General features: G+C 27.2%; 2 protein-coding genes across 6 annotated transcripts in view; one reads left to right on the top strand and one right to left on the bottom strand.

Annotated features, from left to right (window-relative positions):
* The first annotated feature begins 243 nt into the window (after positions 1 to 243).
* Positions 244 to 13,082, top strand: Cdk8 (cyclin-dependent kinase 8). Of its 5 annotated transcripts, none has more exons than XM_089227430.1 (13): positions 244 to 637; positions 4,488 to 4,695; positions 5,281 to 5,356; positions 5,434 to 5,544; positions 6,917 to 7,057; positions 7,113 to 7,302; positions 7,701 to 7,815; positions 8,489 to 8,587; positions 8,680 to 8,752; positions 8,828 to 8,925; positions 8,983 to 9,076; positions 10,980 to 11,162; positions 12,088 to 13,082. In XM_089227430.1, the coding sequence occupies exons 2-13, from the start codon at positions 4,568 to 4,570 to the stop codon at positions 12,652 to 12,654; spliced, it is 1,875 nt and encodes a 624-aa protein (XP_089083556.1). In that variant the 5' UTR covers positions 244 to 637; positions 4,488 to 4,567; the 3' UTR covers positions 12,655 to 13,082. The 5 variants fall into 5 exon arrangements, with proteins under 5 accessions (XP_089083556.1, XP_089083557.1, XP_089083555.1 ...); XM_089227431.1 differs by lacking the exon at positions 244 to 637 and adding an exon at positions 4,132 to 4,428 and having other exon boundaries at positions 5,290 to 5,356; XM_089227429.1 differs by lacking the exon at positions 244 to 637 and adding an exon at positions 4,133 to 4,382.
* Positions 13,083 to 20,191: 7,109 nt separating this feature from the next.
* Positions 20,192 to 22,030, bottom strand: part of Teh1 (tipE homolog 1 phospholipid transfer protein) — a 117,787-nt gene continuing 115,948 nt past the window's right edge. The window contains exon 2 of the mRNA XM_089227425.1: positions 20,192 to 20,587. Coding sequence (XP_089083551.1) covers positions 20,554 to 20,587 — 34 coding nt within the window. The 3' untranslated portion in view covers positions 20,192 to 20,553. The remainder of the gene's footprint in view (positions 20,588 to 22,030) is intronic.

The following is a 22,030-nucleotide window of genomic DNA, read 5'->3' as shown; positions in this document are numbered from 1 at the left end:
TTGTTAGTAGTTATCTATGTATTTCAGTTACCTATATTTGTTATTTTTTTCTATTATACATATTATATTACATTGTAATATATGTTAGTATATATTATTATTTTTCCAAGACCAAGCCCATTTATTTAGTCAAACATATTTTTAATCAAGTCCTTGATTACATAGTTTTTTCTCCAAAGTATTTAAAATTTTAACCTACAGTTCATAATTTTGCAAATTTTGGCATATCATTGAAGTGTTTTCATACAGTATAGCAGTGTGACAATCATATTCATTATTATTTATTTATTAATTAGTAAATTCAATGTAAAATGGTTTAATCTATGAATTATAATGCTGGCGAATACTCCCAACGTTTCAACGTTTGATCAGTCTTTAGTCGTGGCTCAGAAAAATAACGAAGCTGAGTCAACGACTTATACTTGACGTCTGTCGGTCTGACATCATTGAGGTGCACAGAAAAAACGATGATTTTGATGAATTTGATGTAATTTGCAATGTGTCTTGAATTCATGAGCTGCCGCCACTCCGCCAGTCAATATGGAAGTTTGTTACAAAACTGGCAATAAAAAGATGTTGGGTACTAGGTACTACCTATATTGACCAAATCTAAACCCTTAATATAACCTTGTGACTTGTAAGTATAATCATCATTGATATTTTGTTTATTTCATTGTGTTTGCATGATTTCTTGTTTAGTAATTCAATCTAATACTTTAAATGCTTTATCTAATAAGTATAAAGTATGTGTTTGAATGTAAGTAGATACTTGTGGCTACGCCATACTGATTGCCCATGTATTTATATTTTTATATTGTCCAAGAGCTTCGAATCGATTATATAATATACATCGCATTATCGTTTCACAATATTATTGATATATGTGTATTGCAACTACGCAATAATTGCATATTATAAAAATGAAAAGTATATTTTTCGAAAAGTAACTCTGTACGAAATTATTAATATAGACTTGTAATAAATGTAATATTAAAATTAATATTTTTAATCACGAATTTTATTTTAACACTGACACTGTTATAGTTTACTCAATTTATGGTTTTAATATTCGTTCTAGTAATTATAAATATACATTGTACATATTTTGTACTTAGTACATACTATAGTAGTGGTTCCCAATTGGTGAACCGAGTGTTAGGGGGTCCGTGTTATGTTGTACTGAAGTGATATTTTTATTTTATTTTAGTAAAATTTTTAAACACGTATTGGTTTGAAGTTCCAGGTATTTTGCGCAATCACTATTGAAACTCGACTATCGCTAAAAGGGTCGACAATTAATGTATTATATATAATTTTTTTTTTCATTTTTATAATTAAACAAAATTTTAAAGTGATCACAAATAAGAGGTCCCTCATCCAATTTAAGTTTAAGCTAGGGGTCCGTGGCTCAATGCTTATTGGGAACCACTGTACCATAGTCTTTATTATCAATATGCTCAATATAGGTACCTACGTTAAAAATTCGTAATTTGTCCTTTGCACTTGGTCAATGAGATAATATGGAGTATGGACAAATAATATAATTGACTCAATAAAAAATCCAAAAAAGTACTATTCGATTATTAGCCAACAATACTCCTAGGAGACCTAAACTCAATAAAAAAAACAGTTATGGAGATAACTGAAGACAAAACCAAAAATAATTAAACTCCTATATGAATCATTATTCGAACATTTTGAACTCACGTTTCAACACATTTTGCCTTGACCTAGGTACCAACAATCATATTGTTAATTTTGGTATGTCAATGAGATGTTCTTATCACATAGTCTGACAAATGACAATCATATACTTAATACTTATTATTATACAACTATGCAATAGGTATTTTATTTAAATTTTAAACTGATTTTCCCAGAAATAATAAATTGTTACAAAAATTAAGTGCCTATCTAAAAAGAGACGGTTTCCTAATATTTAAAAAATTTAACTACCTAGTTAACTGTCTGATGAAATAATTAGGTAGAAAAAATAAAAATTGGAAACTATTCTTTTACATAATATAACCTTCATACCTACCTAATTTTAATAGAAGATTCTCCACAACCTTAAAAAAAAAAAATTGAGTTCATCTGATTGAAAGTTATACACTATTTATAGCCATCAGATATTTTGGGTTTTTAATTAACTTGTTATACAAGTATGTTAAAATGACTCGTCGTTTCAGCTCAGCTCAGAATCGTTTTCCGTTTATGCAATAATGATTTATCATTGTATTCAAATAAAGCATTCATTAAAATGATGTGCTTGACATCTAGATAATAAACAGTACACCAGACTAGCAGAGTCTCACATTGCCCACCTATTTTCGACTTTTTTTATTGGTAAATATCAATTTAAGTGTATGGTCAGTCAAAAAGGTTAACTATTCCAATAAACTAAAATTTGAGCTTATATCCACAGTAGCATTTTTTGAGCGTTTGAATTCCATGTTATAACGAGATTGAAATTATTGATTTTTCAGTATCGGTAGGTGCCTCAGTGCTCCACTCACTCACAAAAAATAATATTTTTATATTTAGATGTTTAAGATGTGAATAAACAATTTAATTGTAAATAGTGGAAACATAAAGAAATATTTTCGTTTATTTTTGGTGCTGTAAAAGGAATCCGGACAATTTCCCCCCGACTGTTTTTGGCGTAGTAGGACATTTTCCCCCCATTTTTTTTTTTAAGTTTATTATTGAATAATATAATATTATTTATTATTTAATAAGAAATTATTTTTTTTTATAAATATAATCAATTATACTATAATTACCTATTATAGTAGATGTATATTTTTGATCAATTCAACTACTTGAAACAATAAAATAATACTAATATTATATTTAAAAGATTTATAGTATAAATTTATAAAGTTAATTATAGTATAATTGATTATATTTATGAAAAAAATAATATTTTATTAAAAAAAATAATTTCTAATTAAATAATAAATAATATTATATTATTCAATAATAAACTTAAAAAAAAAATTGGGGGGAAAATGTCCGCATCGAAAATATAATGGGGGAAAAATATCCGACTACGCCAAAAACAGTCGGGGGGAAATTGTCCGTCATTCGCTGTAAAAAATGTATAGAGTTGGCAAAAAGCTTAAAAATTTGCACAATTTTTCAAGCGTTCAGATTTTAACTTTAATTTTGACTACTTAGTTATTATTGTAGAAATCGTTAAAATCAAGTACGTTTGTAAATTATTATTATTTTAATTTAATAAAAAGTTGATAAGATATTTAATTTTAAAAATTAAAGCTCGTACCTATACAAAACGAAGTTTAATTAGTAATTTATAATTATAATATATTAAAAGTATTATTGATTTAGTTTCGAATCAGAATAATTTTAACTAAAATTGGGCATTTCCTTTGTTTTACCAAGATTTAAAATATTTAAAGTATTTATATAATTTTATATTCAGAGGACGCCACACCCACTTGTGTTGTCTCCGTCGTACAAGTGCGTAACATTGCAAATTTTACGCTCAGCAGATCACGTTATCTCCATTAGTTTAAAATTTAGTGTGAATAAACTCATTATAAAAATTAAGGGTAAGATTATTATTTAGGGCATCTTATGGGCTTTTTATTATATTTTTATTTTAATGCGAGTTCTGAATATTTTAAAATTCAAAATTGTTTGTATAGGTACCTAAAAATACTCATTACTCGCTTTAAAATTAAAATATATTAAAAAGCCCATGAGATGCCCTACATAATAATCTTGCCTTTAATTTTTGGTCAATTCACTCATCTAAATTTTAAACTAACGGAGATAAACGTGATCTACTGAGCAACACATGCAGATGTGAGTATGTGACGTCCTATTAAGTCTTATTAGATTATTACTTAGATAATATACGCTAAATTATACATTAATTATTATTGCATAATATACAATTTTAAATTATGTCCTTAGGATTTTAAGGTTTATCACGATTTTATATTCTATTTAATTATTCATATTGTGCTAATCGTGGCCCGTGGGCACGAATTTTAATTACCTAACCTTTTATCACGTCTTATATATCCTGTTAGGTTCGTTACGTTGGCTGCACCGATCCGGCCTCTGTTATCAGCATAAAGTTTGTGTATGTTTCATTGTTGTTAAAAATTCATAAAATTTAAAAGAAAACAATCATCAGACGATAGACATAATAATAATTCATAAATCTAAAATTCTAAAATCATAATGATTTTCATATTGGCTGTTTAAACGTTTGTAATATTGTGATCGTTTTTTTTTAAATTGAAAACTACTTCGATAATTCCTCTGCACCATTGACTATTGACTCATTACTGGATAGTTCTTTATTGTCGCTGTTGAGTTGACTGTTGCAACAATTATGAGTGTTCTGTGTAGGCGTGTTTAAATAATAATTGGAAAAAATAAATAAATGGACTTGTATGTCTTAAATATAATATTAATATATAGTTAAGCACAATTTAATGTTTATGTTGTAGGTGAACAGCTTAATAATTTGTCTCACGAATTTGCCTTAACATAAACATTGTGTTTTGGTTCATTGGAAGATTGTAGTTCAATGGATTATGAGTTCAAAATTAAAACAGGCAATGAAAGAGCTAAAGTGGAGGAGCTGTTTGACTATGAAGGGTGTAAAGTTGGAAGAGGTACTTATGGTCATGTCTACAAGGCCAGAAGAAAAGATGGGTACGTTACATATTATGTAAATGTCAAATAAACTATTATATAATTAGAACATATTTTTGCAATGATAAAAGGTTCAATTATCACAGAACATTGATCAATAATATTATTTTCATTATTAGTGTTAAATACATTAATATGTTTTACTCAAGAGAAACGTGATGATATGGTTTATATCTGTTTGATTATTTAAAAATACTAATGACAGTTATTAAGTTTTAGGTTACAACTTATGATGATTTAAGTTATTATTTTAATATTTTATAGTGGCTAAGTGATTTACTCTCCTATCTTATGATCGATGTTGGAAAAAATTTTTATTTGTAAATTTAGTGTTAATATCCACTTGGTCTCAAAAATAAGTAGTTATTTAACTATTGTTTATTTACTTTAAAAATATTAAAGTATAATAGGAAATATTAGGTGTAATATATGAATTTTAGTTTTATAATATTTGGTAGATAAATAATATTATATTGGTAATCTACACAACAGAAAATAGGAGTATGTATTTTGGAATTTGAAGTCGCTTTTTATTTTTTCATTTGGGCTATCTTAAAAAGTTATTGAATATGCTAACTTTTTTAGGGACAACAGTAAAGACTTTGCTTTGAAGCAAATTGAAGGCACTGGATTATCAATGTCAGCATGTCGTGAAATTGCTGTTTGTATTCAAATTTTTATTTTTGTTTACTGATCTGTCATTGCTTAAATAATCCAACAATTTTTTTTTTATTCTAGTTGCTGCGCGAATTGAAGCATCCAAATGTAATAAATTTAATTAGAGTATTCTTATCACATAATGATAGAAAAGTTTGGCTGCTCTTTGATTATGCAGAACATGATCTTTGGGTAAGAATTGTTACAATTCTCAAATAGTACATAATTTGAAAACGTTATAAATTATAATGTATTGTATTTGTTTCTTATGTATTGTTCACACTATAGGTATAGACATCAGTTTGTATTTAAATCTTTATTGATTTTAATTATGTGATAAGTTGTTAATAATTAGTTAATATAAATTATTTAATCTATGTATCTCGATATTAAAAATGATAGAAGCACAAAAGGTCCCATATATTTGGTTATAATTTATAAGCTGAATAAATTAAAGTATGTAATATAGTTCCAAACGCTTGGAGAAAGAGTTATGTAATACCAATTTTCAAAAGAAAAGGAGATATACAGGAATGTAGTAACTGTAGAGGAATACAACTTATTTAGTTACACTATGAAGATTTGGGAAAAGGTAATTAATTTAAGGATTAGAGGTGAGACATCTGTTTCAAAAAATCAGTTTGGTTTTATGTCTGGCAAGTCGACAATAGAGCCGATATTTTGTGTAAGATAAGTAATGGAAAAGTATAGTGAAAAAAAGGAAGTTATGAATAATTTTTATTGATCTAGAGAAAGCCTACGACAGAATTCCTAGAGAGGTTTTGAAATGGGCATTGATGAAGAAAATGTTGCTAAAGGCGTATGTAAATATAATTGAAGACATGGATGAAGGAATGAACATAAGAGTTAAAAGCCTTGTTGGCGAAACTGAGGAGTTTAGGGTTGGAGTTAGAGTGCACCAAGGTTCAGCATTGAGTCATTACTTGTTTTCTTTAGTAATAGACAAAATTACAAAATTATATAAGGTGAGGTAATATGGTGCATGTTGTTTGAAGTTTTAGAGTATAATATGAGAATGACTGGTGTTTGTGAGGAGGATGTTAAGGATGTAGTAAGTGGAAATTGAGGACCAGGATGGCCAATCCCAAATAGTTGGTAGAGAAAGTGAAAGAAAAAAAAGGAAGAAGATGTAGTATAGTTAGTTTATGAACTAGTACTATTAAATAACAATGTTATTGACACATGTAGATCATTCAATTTACAATTAGGTACATAAAAAAATGTATCACTGATAAAAGTGTATTATTTATATAAATATAGTGAATTCAATCAAACAATATAAATGCATGTAGGTATGTAAGAAAATATTTTAAAAATAAATAACAATAAGATGATGCATAATTTCTGTAAACTATTATTCATTAACAGATATTAACATTGTTCAATATATACATAAAATTTGACATTTTTTTAGAAAGAATTTTTAAAAACATTTAATGAATGATTAAATTATATGTATATATATTAAAAATATATAAATTATATTCAGTAATATTTTAACAGTTGCATTTAATTAAAAGTTAAACATTTTATTGTATTTTAGCATATAATTAAGTTTCATAGAGCAGCAAAAGCAAATAAAAAACCAGTAATGGTTCCCAAAGGAATGGTTAAATCTTTACTGTTTCAAATCCTTGATGGAATTCACTATTTACATTCAAATTGGGTTTTACATAGAGATTTGGTAAATTATATTTGTAACTTTTCTTAGAACTTTTAATAATTGTTTTTATTTTTAGAAACCAGCTAATATTTTAGTAATGGGTGAGGGCCCTGAAAGAGGACGAGTTAAAATAGCTGATATGGGATTCGCTCGGCTTTTCAATGCCCCATTAAAACCACTTGCTGATCTTGATCCAGTTGTAGTTACTTTTTGGTATCGTGCTCCTGAACTTCTATTAGGTGCAAGACATTACACTAAAGCTATAGGTATATATACATTATTCATAAAATTAAAACAAGCATATTAATATATTCTGAATCAACATTATAGTTTTGCATTAATTCCTTATTTTTATTACTTCTAATTTTAGATTTTTTTCTTTATTTTACCAATATTAAATTATTTTTATTTCATAGTTCTGAACAATATATTTTTATAAAAAATTTTGGCAGTGTCAATAGCAACTATAAACAAATATTATAGTTAATTATAATATATATAATTATAACAACTGTTACTATTTTCAAGTTATTGTTATATTAACTACATGATTATTAATTATAGTAATTTATTAAAATCAAGAATTTATTATTGAAATAAAATATAGTGATAGTTAATGATAGTTAATTACTGATAATAATTTTATTTGTTAAATGTAATTTAGATATTTGGGCAATTGGCTGTATATTTGCTGAGTTATTAACATCTGAGCCCATTTTTCATTGTCGCCAAGAAGATATCAAAACAAGTAATCCATACCACCATGATCAATTAGATAGGTAAGTTAAAAGTTAAAAACTGCTCAATTATATTCATTTTGTGTGTAATGTAAAAAGAAATAAATGTGAACAAAATATTTGGTTCATTATTTACCAATTAACTTTCATAATTTATTTATAACTTATAATTAATATTTCAATCTATACAAATTACATTGGATTAAAAAGTTAGTACAAATTCATTGTATTTTGATATTATGATTTACATATTTTAATTAATGTGCAGTTTGTAGTACAAATAAAAATGATATTAAATGATATTAATAATTAATATTATATTTTGTGATTTGCAAAAAAATAAAGTGTTATTTATATTATTCTTTATTAGAAAATGTTGCAATTTCATCTTAAATTTATACGAATTTGCTTAAAACCCATTTCAAAAAGTACATAATATATCATTGAAAGTATTATGGTAAGCACTAGATGAGTAATTTTATGAATCAGTTTAAAGTCTTAGAAAATTCAACTAATCTGCTATGTTTTTCAACTCTGAGCACATACCAGTATTTTATTAAAATAATAAAATATATAATTTTATAAAGATTTTAATAGTGTTTTAATTATTATCTATATCTGTATCATAATGTTCTATACCATTTTTACACCAGCAGTTTATTTGATACTAAAATTATTATATCAACTTTATCTGAATACCAATGCTGTGTTTTAGAATTTTTAATGTGATGGGCTTTCCTCAAGAGAAAGATTGGGAAGACATAAAGAAGATGCCAGAACATCAAACTTTAATGAAAGATTTCAAACGATCTAAGTAACTATACATATAAGTTATCAATAATAATTTAGTATAAAACGTTTAATTTCAGTCATATTAAATAACTTATTATTTTAAACTATTTTTAGTTATTCTAATTGTTCTCTGGTAAAATATATGGACCGGCATAAAATAAAACCGGATAGTAAAGCATTTCATTTGGTAAGTAAAAATGATACTTTTTACATTTGATGATTACCAAAAAAAAAAAATGTTTCCATGTTGATTTTATTTTAGCTACAGAAATTGTTGCTGATGGATCCTAACAAAAGAATTACTTCAGAACAGGCTAAACAAGATTCTTATTTTCAAGAAGATCCTACACCCACCTCAGAGTATTTATTTTTATGAAAATTAACTAAAAATGTATCCTACATATGTTTTTTTCTTAGTGTTTTCGCTGGATGTCCTATACCATATCCTAAACGAGAGTTTTTAACTGATGATGATCAAGACGACAAAGACAAGCGACAGCAAGCTACAAATGTATGTTTTATTTTAATTTTTTTAGATCATACTATAATAGTACATTTTTGTTTGATGTTTTTTGTATCTAAGCATAATTGCAATTAGTATCTAATACCTATTTAAGAAGTAATTTAATGATCCTAACATTTCATTCCAAAAATAATACAGTTTATATTAATTGGAAATTCAATTTATCAATTTATTAGTTAAAAGCCACACAAATAAACTGGAAAATATTTTCCAAGGATATACTTTATCATTACATATTAAATTAGAAACTGTACTTTGCCATTATAACTTATAATTCTTAAATGAATGTTCTACACATATTTGTTGTCTCCGACTTACATATGTATAAGTATAGCATTGTTAATATACATTCAAAATAATATCATTATCAGTATGAGAGTATGGTGTCCTACTATGAAATGTACAAATTAAGTCAATATATAGTATAAAAGTATTAACTTGAAAAATTTTTTAATAAATTACGAGAAAAACAGATGTTTTTATCTCCAAAATAAAAAATAACAATATTGTAGGTGTCGATTATGTTATAAAGTAATTCAACTATGGGATGTAATAGTGAAATGGATTGTCATTATCTTTCTAACATTTAGTTTGTAGTAAAGTAAAACTGTTCTCTGTACTTCACTAGTTTTTATTACATAAAAACATTATAATTACACAATCTACTATAACAAACAATATAATTGCAATGCAATCTGTGATTTGTTAGTAAAATTACTTAGATTTTAAATTTATTTTTAGTAGTTTGGTTCATATTTTTTTTTAACTTTAACTTTTTTAACATTTTTTGAAAAACAGTGCTAAGATAAAAGCTTTGTTTAAAGTAGATTTATGTAGTATACTATAGTAAATATTTTACTTTAATGCTGATTTTTTTAAAATTAATTTTCTTTGTAGATCCAGTTCAATTTGTTAAACAAAAAAGATTTCTGGACCTAAGATTTTTTTTTAAAAATCATCAGGGATTCCTTAAAAACTAGTTACCAATCCCTGATCTAGTGCCTAGAGTCTAGTTTTTAGTATCTTTCAGATTGTTATATCTTAGTTTGCCACAGTTTTAATTCAACCAAAAAATCATCAAATATTATGGGAGATATAAGTTTAATTAATTTTCTTCTTTTTCAGTAAGTTCATGTTGAGAATCGAGCATTCAAATTCTATAGCAAGGTTAATTAAATAAAATAATAATTATCAAATTTGTAATTAAAAATTCCAGAAATTTGATACTTATAAACCACAAAACAATATAAAGTAATTTTATCTTAGTTAGGTTTAACTAACAGGTGATTTGTGGATTTTTGTGTTGTTTATATAAAGTATACTGTGGTACATATAAATAATAATATTTATAGTCAAATAAATACATATACGAGTATTTAACGCGTTTAGTTGTACAGAAAGCAGTTATACATAACTATAATATGTATGCTAAATAAAACTACAACATATGCTATTTCTAAATTGCATTTATTTGGTTTACTATGTGTAATAAGTAAAAAGTAATTTTAAAAATGTGATTTCCTTTTAATTTAAAATAACATGAAATAGTTCACCACCACATCTATCAAAATATCACAATTTTTTAAGAAAATAATTAAGTTGTTTTGAAAGGGATTTTTGAGTATTACCTCAACTTCAAGATAGACATCATTGATTTTTTTTATTAATACATAATATGTTTTATTATTATAAAACGCATTATGTTGTTTGATTACAATTTTTTTTTTCAATTTAAGTGATTTTAAATGCATAAATAAAATGCTATGATTTTTCTATTGCTTTACAAACTATACATCTTTTAACAAATACATATTTAAAAATTACCATATTAATATATTATATTAACTGCATGCTCTTCTATTATTTTATGACTTAAATATTATTTTGATAGATTTTTGCATATGATCGTGGACGTTACTTAATCGATAATTCTAATACTCGTATTTATAATAAGAACAATAGTATCACGTCTAGATTTGACAGTATTACCCAGGACCATCATATTAGCTTAACCAACAATGCTTATGTTAATGGTTTGCACAAATGGCATGGCTTAAGTTACACTACGCTAGAGGTAATGCACTTTCAAATTTAAGTTTTTAATATTTATGGGTTTTAAAACTGTTATATTTTTTGCATATAATTACTATACTTACTTGATTTACAATATTTTATAATAGATGTATGCTTATATAGTTATTTTTGGTATTATTGTTGTGTAGTATTTATTGATTTTATTGATCATTTTATTATTTATTGGTATACAGTGATGATTATTTATTATTATTTTTTTTAAATAAAAATACCCATTCTTCACATATTTTTCTAGTTGAGATGGACTTTAATTTTTATTTTTATAAAAAAAAAATACTATTACATGAAGTAGGTAGACACAATTTCGACAGTTTATTATTACTTTTAAACATTTAGTATTGTGTAATATTATGCTATTGTACATATTATTATTTTTTATTATTCAGTATTTTTTCTATCGTATGGTTGGTTATTTTACATAGTCTTATAAATTTTAACAAATTATGGTATCTTTCTCCTTAGGTTAAAATATTCAATATCTGTATGGGTGTTGATTTAGATATATTTATGGCTATAAATTAATTATTACTAAAATCAGATTAAATAAAACTAATCAAAAAATTCTCAAATTTACAACTTGTATTAAAATTAAATTCATATATTATCATGACATTTTTGTAATTTAACTAATCAGAAAAAAGAATTAGTGGTATTTTAATTTAAGTTGTTTTTTATAACTTCTGTACTTAACCTTCTATATTTAATATACCAGTGAAATAATTTCATTAATTCTAACTATTGAGATCTTAGGGCATGCTTAAATTTCTTATAAATTATTAAAAGTATTCAAGTGTATAGCAAGCTCCCAGTGGGCTGTATTATTAAAAATATTTGGCTGTGTTTTTGAAGTGTAAACATTCAATTTGTTGTATCATTTTACTGTATTATTAAATTGTAACAACTAGGGTGCACATTCTGATCAGTCAGGCAGTCATCATAGTCATCAGCAACAACATGCTGCTAATCAAAAACGTATGCGCATGAATGGGCTTGGCCAACATCCGAGTGTTAATCCAGGAACAGTGATGCCACCTACCGTTCAACAACAGCAACAACAACAACAACAGCAGCAGCAGCAACAGCAACAGCAACAGCAACAACAACAACAGCAACAACAGCAACAGCAACAGCAGCAACAACTACAACAACAACAAGCACAACAGCAGCAGCAGCAACAACAACAACAAGCGCAGCAACAACAATCTCAACATCCACAGCAGCAGCAACAACAACAACAACAACCACAACAACAGCAGCAACAACCTCAACACCCACAACAACAACAACCACAACCACAGCACCAACAACCACAACAACAGCACCAACAACCACAACCACAACCACAACAACAACACCAACAACCACAACAACAGCACCAACAAGACTTCCATCATGTGCCTCAACACCAGCAAATGATGTACTCTCAGGTCAATCCCAATGGTCCTGGCCCAAGTTATTCACAGAGGTTTTGATTTAATTTATATAGGTTTTTACCCTATTTAACTGATAAATTGTATTATACTAACTTTCATCAATTGCATTGAAATTAAGTTGAACAATTTACAAAAATATGTTGTGGCTAACGAATTTATTTGAACAGGAACAAAAAAAAAATATGTACATCCGTTTAAGTTCAGATTGTTCTATTTTATTTTTTTTAAATATGAATACAATTTGAATTCATATGTTATATCTATATATGCGAATTAACCTATTATTTTACCTGTAAATCACACATATTTGTACTCTATTAGCCTCAAAGGTATTTAAAACAATTGTGAAAATGAATTATTAATTAATATTAATATATATATATATATATATATATATATATAATCTGTATATATAATATACTGTATAATAAAGTCCATACTTTGATACCAAAGTAAATTTTGTCTCATATAGTAATTACTAATAATTCATCCCTTAACCCATATCCTTTCCAGACTTTCTTCAATTAAATTTTTACTTTAAATCACACAAAATGAAAAAGACAATTATTTATCATTAATAATATCAAAGATACAACTGTTTAAATTTTATATGGTCTACTATCTTTAAAAGTAAAATAGTAAAACTACTAAAATAATTAATTCCTAGTGGATTTCAGCCTCTTGGTAAATAACACCGACTATCATCCACCTCTATAGCTAGTATGTTGACCGAAATACGTTAAATCAGACTAGATGCACCTATAATGGAACCCTGTATGTGTTCCCAAAATCATGAGTAATATAATGATAATGTAATTATTTGTCATTAATATTAAAATAGATATCTAATTTTGTAACAACAAATATAATTTTCATAGTATTATGTATTATTATGTAGTTTAAAGTTGAAACAATTTTAATGTAGATTTACTAATTATAAAATATTATCTAACACGGCGTTCTGGATAGGCATTTTTAGTACACTGCTGTCATAATGCGTTCAGATAGCATGATTTGTCATGATATTTTTTGAAGATATTTATTATAAACAAAGCATAATATTACGTATTAATATATGAATTCCTATAAGCCAGGTGAAATAAATTTATATACCTATAACATATATATACTTTTTTTTGTAGATAATAATAAGCTATGTAGTTTTCATGTTCAATGGCACAATAATTTTATTTATTTTAAGTAAATATTAAATCATCGATGTATTTGATAATATACATTATTATTATTCGCGGTTTCTAGTATCTACATAATATTATATACTTAAGTATCTTATTTTTTCATTATATTATGATATAATTGTAGAGAAATTGTATGTTTTAGTTGTGTTTGGCCGGTGAAAAATTACGTGATGAAACTGAAGAATTTTTTCTATATCATATTGTTAGTTGTAAAAATCTAACCACTGTCGTTTGATAAAAGGCTGAAAAAAAACCGAACGGCGAAGAAGACGGTGGCGGTGACCGCGACGAAGATGGATAAATTCATTGAGATACCGTGGATACCATAATGGTATTTTTACCATCATTAGATTATCATCCGAAAGGTGAATATTATACATATTATGCACATTTTATTCGACGAAATTAGACGACTGACCACTTCGTGTAATGCATCCTCGCGCGACGATCGCACGCTCCGCCCCCCCACGTCTGACAGACGCCTTGGGGTCGTCTGGTCTAAAATGAATGCCTGGCTGGAAAAGGGGGTCACACCAGCCACAAACGTCCTTGAGTCAATTGATCGAATCCCTTTTTTCCTCACCTTAGCGACGGTGCTTTTTTTCTACCCTCGCCGCACCCTCTTCACCACTCCCGTCGTCAACACTGTTGTACCGCTCTTTCGCTCATGCTCTTTTCACCTGCTACCGTACACTCAGAAGACAATGCACATGAATGGCGATCGCCAATCATAATTTCAACTGTTATTAATTTATGATGTTATATATATCATGCGCTGGGTACGTTTTGAAGTGCTGCGATCATGGTATACGTTCAGGAAAAAGCACGGGAGGAAATCTGGTAATATTGTGCGGGTGGTGGTGTAGAGGGGCTTACTTTTTAGAATACCTATAAATGCGAAATACGTTTTTTCTCGCTTTAATGGACAAAGTATATCGCAATAAATAATTTCATACTATAGATACCTATCTTAGATTTTTTTTATGCATATGTTTCATTTCGTTGATGGGTTATTTTACTTAAAAAATATGACTGGCGGCTCTACTGTTCGCGGGAATCGAAGAATATTTTTTTCAACAAAAATATTGATATCCGTTATAAATTATAACGTGTGGCATTCTAGTTCTAATACCTATATGGATTGCTGGTAGCTGATACCTATAATATTGAATATAATTGTATAGAACTATAATATAGATGAGGTCGAATCACAATTGTTGGTTATTAGTTTACTGTATTATTATACGGTTAGAATGGTTAGATTTAATGTGGCTTATTATTTGTGATCGCTATAATATTACACATTATTTATTTTATCGTAATATGTAAAAATGTTTATTTTTTATTAGTAGGTAGGTAAATGTCTCAACTTCATCGTGATAAGAGAATAATGAATATCATCAGCAATGATGCAGAGTTGGGCCATTATAATATTGTATATTTTGTCAATGAGATTATCTGGATGGCCAATTAATTATTTTTATGATAATATTATTAAATTAACAGAGCTCGTCTCGTCTAATCGGGTAATGATATGATTACGATTTTTCCGATATTTTCTCTGATAGCTTCTAACGGTGAGTTTTTATAATGCAATATTATTATTGTGTATATATAGGTGCCTATAGTTAAAGTTTAGTAAGGATGTCGCAGTCTCACGGCTCGAGCAGAAGAGAACGTCAATTAATTACTGTACTTTCTGACCGGTCATACATTTATATATTTTATTGTTGTGTCGAAACATATGATATATTCAAAATTAATACTTACATATACATCTAAATATATATATATATAAATGGTCGAATTGGTCGATAGATGTTATAATAATATTTTACATGATATTGTTGTATGCCGCAACCAGTTTATTGCACATCACACACACGCACAAATTAAATTAAGTTATAAAAATAAAGACAATATCGATTTCATATTAATAGGCCAACGAAGCAAATGAGCGGAGGCAGCTTCCTTATTTTTGTTTTAAATAATAAATAGGTAGATATTAAAATAGTGTACATTATTAATTGTTATTCTTATTGAGTGTATCATCCGCAAGGTAGGTGGTATATACATAAACAGGGATACGACAATATTGTGTAGAAATCGTAAATTAATTAGGTACCTATGGTCCAACACATTATACTTAACTGACAACTACCGTTTAAGCTATGTGTGCGAGTACCACATTAATATTGTATTAATAACAATTCACGGACGTGTGCGCAATACGCATTACTAACATTATATTTTGCCTGCATAATAATTACTAATTACTTTCATGTACCAATTTTATAACATTAGGTATTATATTATATCTGTTGATAATTTCGTTCACCGAAAACGCGTTGCATTATATTAAAATAATGTTGTTTGAGCGATAATTAATATAATGATTGTATAAATATTTTATGTGTATCAATGGATCAGTTTGCGATTGGAAATTATGGAAATCATGTTCAGTGAGATTTGTGTTTACAAAACGATACTTTTTAATTTTAAACTATTATTCATAATAAATACGTACCTACCTATAATAGTTGTTTACAGTATATAAAAATATGAAAAACACATTATTTTGTAATAGTTAACCTCAAAAATATAAAATATGTTATCAACACTAGTAATAAAAATAATAATGATAGAAATAATGTTATAACAGGATCATCATCATATCATTGTCTCTTCACGTGCCGCCCGGCGTAATAATACTGTAATACGTAGTATAATAATATTCAATATTTCAATATTGTATGGCAAAGGCGGGAAGTGAGCAATCACAGTAGTTGTGGGCTTGTGGCCGAGGTTTCAATATTATAATTACGTATCTAATGTCTAGTAACATGTACAGTGTCACAGACGGAATAATTTTCGTCAGATTTTTTTGAACACAGAGACACATGCGACTAAAGAAAATATTTGGCATTTGCAGGTATATTCTATATATATATATATTATATACGTACAATTAATAATATTATACGTTCTATTGTGAGAGGGGTGGGGGTTTAGAGTCTGAGAATTTCGCCACTATACAGGGTGTCCCGTGAGGTTAGGTTACAATACCCATTACAATATCTCTCGAAATAATGGTGATATCGAAATTCTAGTTTTGTAATAAGACTCACAGGGATAAGAACTACAATTATTTCATATTTTAATTGATTTTAATGTTTTGGTAAAAAAGTTAAAAAATACATTTTTTTATCTAATTATTTCCAAAAAAATTAAAGATTGCCATTTTGCAGAGTTTATTTTTTTGAAGATACTGAAGTTTCAAAATTTTATTTTCATTAATTTCCTGATTTTTAATATTTTTTTTAGTTTCGAGAAAAATTGCGAATTATTTAACACCGTAATGTTATCAAACATGTGACCCGCAGCGCCGCGCGCATTCCCATACGACCGGCCGAATACCTTCCGTGTTCCTACCCAATAGTTATAAATTATAATCATATTTTATTTCTTCAAAACTAGAAAAAATATCAAAAATCAGGAAATTAATGAAAATAAAATGTTGAAACGTCAATATTTTCAGAAAAATAAACTCTACAAAATGTCTATCTTTAATATTTTCGGAAATAATTAAATAAAAAAATATATTTTTTACAAAAACATTAAAATAAATTTAAAAATGAAATAATTGTAGTTCTTATCCCTGTAAATCTTATTATAAAACCAGAATTTTGATATCTCCATTATTTCGTGAGATATCGCAATGGGTAAATCTTCGCGGGATACCCTGTATATAGATAATTTTTTCATTTTTGTATATTATTGTATCTAAATATTCTTTAAATATATATATATATAGTATATTGTATACATCCGTATAACCGTATAAGATACAAGATATTTCTATCTTTAGATATAAAGTAAGCATTTGAGATACTTTTAAGATATAATTATTACTATAGTTATTTAACAAAAATATAACGAGAAGGTGAATTTTCCAGGTACACCTAAAATAAATTATTGTATATTTTAAAAGGTGTATTATTATTATTTGTGTTTATTTAATTTAGTATACTCTAACTCTTTAAAAAAAAATATATATTATTAAATTTATAAAATAGCTTATTTTGTTAAATGTACACTTGCTTAATAATGTTACTTATATAGTTGTATCTGTATCTAGATACTATAAGCAGGTAATTAAAATTATCTTATATTAAAGCATCCCTCTACGGAGATCTAAATTGTCTCCCGCACAAGCCACACATACTGTTTTTATATATATAATATATACCTATGTTAAATATTATATAGCACAGCATAGGAGTAACCATTTACCTGTTAGTATTCAGCATATATTGTATTTTAATCTGATTTGGACAGTAACCTTTTTAACCTTCGGGAATTTTTACTTTTCTACCCCATATACGTTCTGAAATTTCAATTTTACCACCCACCGCGTACAGAATTCCCACTTTTTATGGAAAGAGATAGTCTTGAACGCTTTAACAGGTATTAAAAATTAAACTTTCGGTACAGAAATGACAAACAAATATTATAAACCAGCTAGATACGACGACCACACTAGCGCAATCCATCGATAGGAAGTCGACATTTTGGGCGGGTTTTTTCTGGGAGCACATCACTCGCATCCAGCAAAATATATTGTATACTCGAATTGTGTCCGGCAAAATATCCGACATGCAATTCCTGTTTTTAAATAATTTATAATAATAGTTAAATAAATAACAATTTGGTAGTGGAATATGTGATAAATTACGGTGTAACAACTAATAATATATATATATGCATATAGGTACGTTAAATCTGATTAAGAAAGTCACTAATGTATATGAAATATACATATAAAATCATAAATGAATCTAACATGTCATTAAAAAATATTAGGCTTATACTTTTAAATACCTACCTAAGAGACTTTTAGTATCTAATTATCCTAAGATTTTTTTTTTTAATTTTACAATTTGAAATACACAATCTGTACAACATAGCACAATAAGTATATATGATATTATAATATAGTAGCATGAATATTTTGAATCAAGAAATCACCCATTGGTGACACTTGGCTGGGACTTACCGCTGTCTAGAGCCTAGGACTTGGTTTTTTTTTTTTTTTTATTTATTACAACTTTCCTAAGATTAGAAATCTTTTTATCTTATTTTGTTTCAATTTTTAAATTTCGGTAGTTTTTCACTTCGAGCTGGATGTAAATTATTACTAACAAATTCTATTTATGTTTATCGTTGCTTATAATATTACGTGTTCAGTAATGCAGTGTTTTAAAAAGTTATATCACTTCACATAATTTCAGAGCCTAGAACTGACGCCATAAAATAGGTACACATAGATAATCTGTAAAAACGAAAAAACAAATTTGTAATTTCAGTTTCCTGACCAGTATTATAGTGGGAAAAATGTGTGTAAGTACTTCCTTTTATTGGGACTCAGCTATATAATAGATGCTCCGTTTTTTTTTATAAGTCAATTTTATCAATGTTTTTTTTTTCAAATCTGAAACTTTCCGAAAGTAACTACTAAATGTTAGTTAAAAATTAACACCATTTTGCCACTTTAAAATCATTGTCAAAGTTCTCGTTGTCAGGAAAAGTACCATTCACTGCTATAGTGTCATACCCGAGCTTATTGTAACTACTATTGAGTAGCACACTATAGTTAGTTTATTGCGGTAAAAATCACGACTTGACTCCAGTATATAAAAGATAGAAATAAACCAATCAAATATGCTTTATCCAGATAACTATAATGAATGTCAAATTCATAAACATTGAAAATCTCGATCAGCTAATCATTGGTTTAAGACAAATTAAAAACATTAGATACCTACACCTAACGAAAAACCGTAAATTTAATCGACAAACTAAGCACTTTTAACTAAGCAACCAACCCCTTGAATGATAACTTTTTCACTCAGTTCCTATAACTCAAGCGAAGTCAAAATTAAAATTAAACTTATTACATTCATAAATTATTTCAAATCATTTAAAAAATCTAAAAATCTCGTTGCTTATCAAAACAGTAGTACCTACCTAGATAGGATTTTCGAGTTGGGCGCAATTTATAGCTAAAGAGGTATCATATATATTATATTTAAGTGTTATCCATGGAAAAATAAAAATAACTGTTCAGTGTGGAGGGCTGCCACTATTAACCTTCAGGAAACGTAAGCGGCTTATTAATAATATATTTATGTACCTTCCTAAGTTATAAAAAATTGCCATCCTCAGATTAGAATTTAGATAGGTAATAATTTATTTATACTGAATACTCATAATATTTCAAGTGTCTTGATATTATGCAGTATGATAATATACGCGAGTTAGGGTTATGTACTATAAATAGGAAAATGTATGTGAGTAAATAATTATATGCGAAAGAATAAATAAATAAAAAATAAAAGTTTAATGATACTATACATATATAGGTGCAGGATTCACATACAGTAGGAGCTGCTTATATTATGAACACTTCTGGATCGAGGTGAAGTGTGTCAATTAACCAATTGTTCCTAATAACCGATTGGTTTTATTGACTATGAAATAAAAAAATTAATAATATGTAAAATTTTAAAAAAAAAGTAGCTACTACGAAAATAAATAATATTTTATGTCGTATTTTAATAGTCCATACTGACACAACACAAAATTGTAAGTCGCTCTTTGCTTGTCTTTGTCCCTTTGGCATGGTATGTATAAACAGGGTTTTTGCGTTTTGCTGTCAGGAATCTTTGTATCTGCAGTATCATTCAAGTCTTGCCCATAGATAAAACTGTAGCCTGTAATATATTTATTAAATCATGTAGTTAAAACTATTTTATAACAACGATAAACTAAATTTCTAATAATTTGATTTTAAATTTATTGAACAACGTAGTGACTGATATTCGATCAAATCCGTGATACGACCGTTGACCATAATGCTAATCATTGCAGCAGTATCGTATTTTGTTGGCATGCAATTTCAATGCACCGATCTAGTTTGTTCCCACGATATTTTATGTGGCCCACGTCTGATACAATATAAATCAATATTTTAAAATTGAAATAGTTGTTAAAGAAAAACGTGAAATAGTAATAATAATAATACCTAATCATAATAGAAATATTATAATAAGGCAATAGCCAATAGTATATATACGGCGTCGACGAAATAATTATGATATGAATATATTTTCATATACCTACATCATATTATATATCGAAGGTAGTAGATTGACTGCAATATAGTTATATATTTGCAAAATATGTTATATTATACATAGTTGATGATGTACTTAATCGTGCATTAATACTATAAAAAATATAATACTTCGAAGAAGTCGAACTAACACAGTCGTATAAATAATAAACCATATACACTCTACTATTAAAAGTTTCTATATTTTCTTTATATATATATAAATAAATCATATATAATATATAACCATATAAGTACGAGATATTATTATTATATTATGTATAGGCACCTGAATTATAATTATACACAATCACCTACTTGTGCATTGCATTTTTTCGGCGGGTGGGTGGCCAATTACATATATTTTAATTACACAAAATATTTATATCAAGCGGGTACGCGTAGTTGTAGGTGTACGCTGTCCACTTCAACACGTTGTTCGAATAGTTTTGTGAAATCAAAAGTCGTTAAAAACTTCAACGCGCGCGACGCCATATAATGCGTAGGTACCTTCATGTCTGTCATATCTAAATTATTACATACGACTGGCGTATAATTTCATCGACACATGAGTATTTTAGGTATAGTAGATATTGTACGCAGGGACTTCTGAGAAATATATTATAATTTATAATAATATGTAGGTACATATTACAATATAATATGTACAATGGAAATATTAGTTATAAAAATAGTAGATTTTAGTTGCAGTGTGTCCCGGTTATGTTTTTGATTTGTATGTGATGATATTTGTTTTACATGCCGAAATCGGTTAGGATTAAATAGTGTACATTGTTAAATACAAATCAGATTCAAGGTCCCGCCATTAATAATAATTGTCTATCGGTTGTAACGATTTTATATAAATAAATATCTATTATAAACAGTGAAGTATATTATGACGGATTAGTATTTATTTTTTAAATATATTATATAGTGTAGTATTATTTGTTTTTATGTAATTTTGTTCAAGACCTTACAGCATTTTTACATATACATATACATTGCTGTACAGTGTACGCATCTATAACATTGTTGAATA

Source organism: Diuraphis noxia, unplaced genomic scaffold, assembly GCF_037042655.1.
Source record: "Diuraphis noxia isolate RWA-SAM2 unplaced genomic scaffold, SU_Dnox_SAM2 contig0004, whole genome shotgun sequence".
NCBI classification, from domain to species: Eukaryota; Metazoa; Arthropoda; class Insecta; order Hemiptera; family Aphididae; genus Diuraphis; species Diuraphis noxia.
The sequence above is the reverse complement of the archived record's forward strand: the minus strand, read 5'-3'. Positions and strand labels throughout refer to the sequence as shown.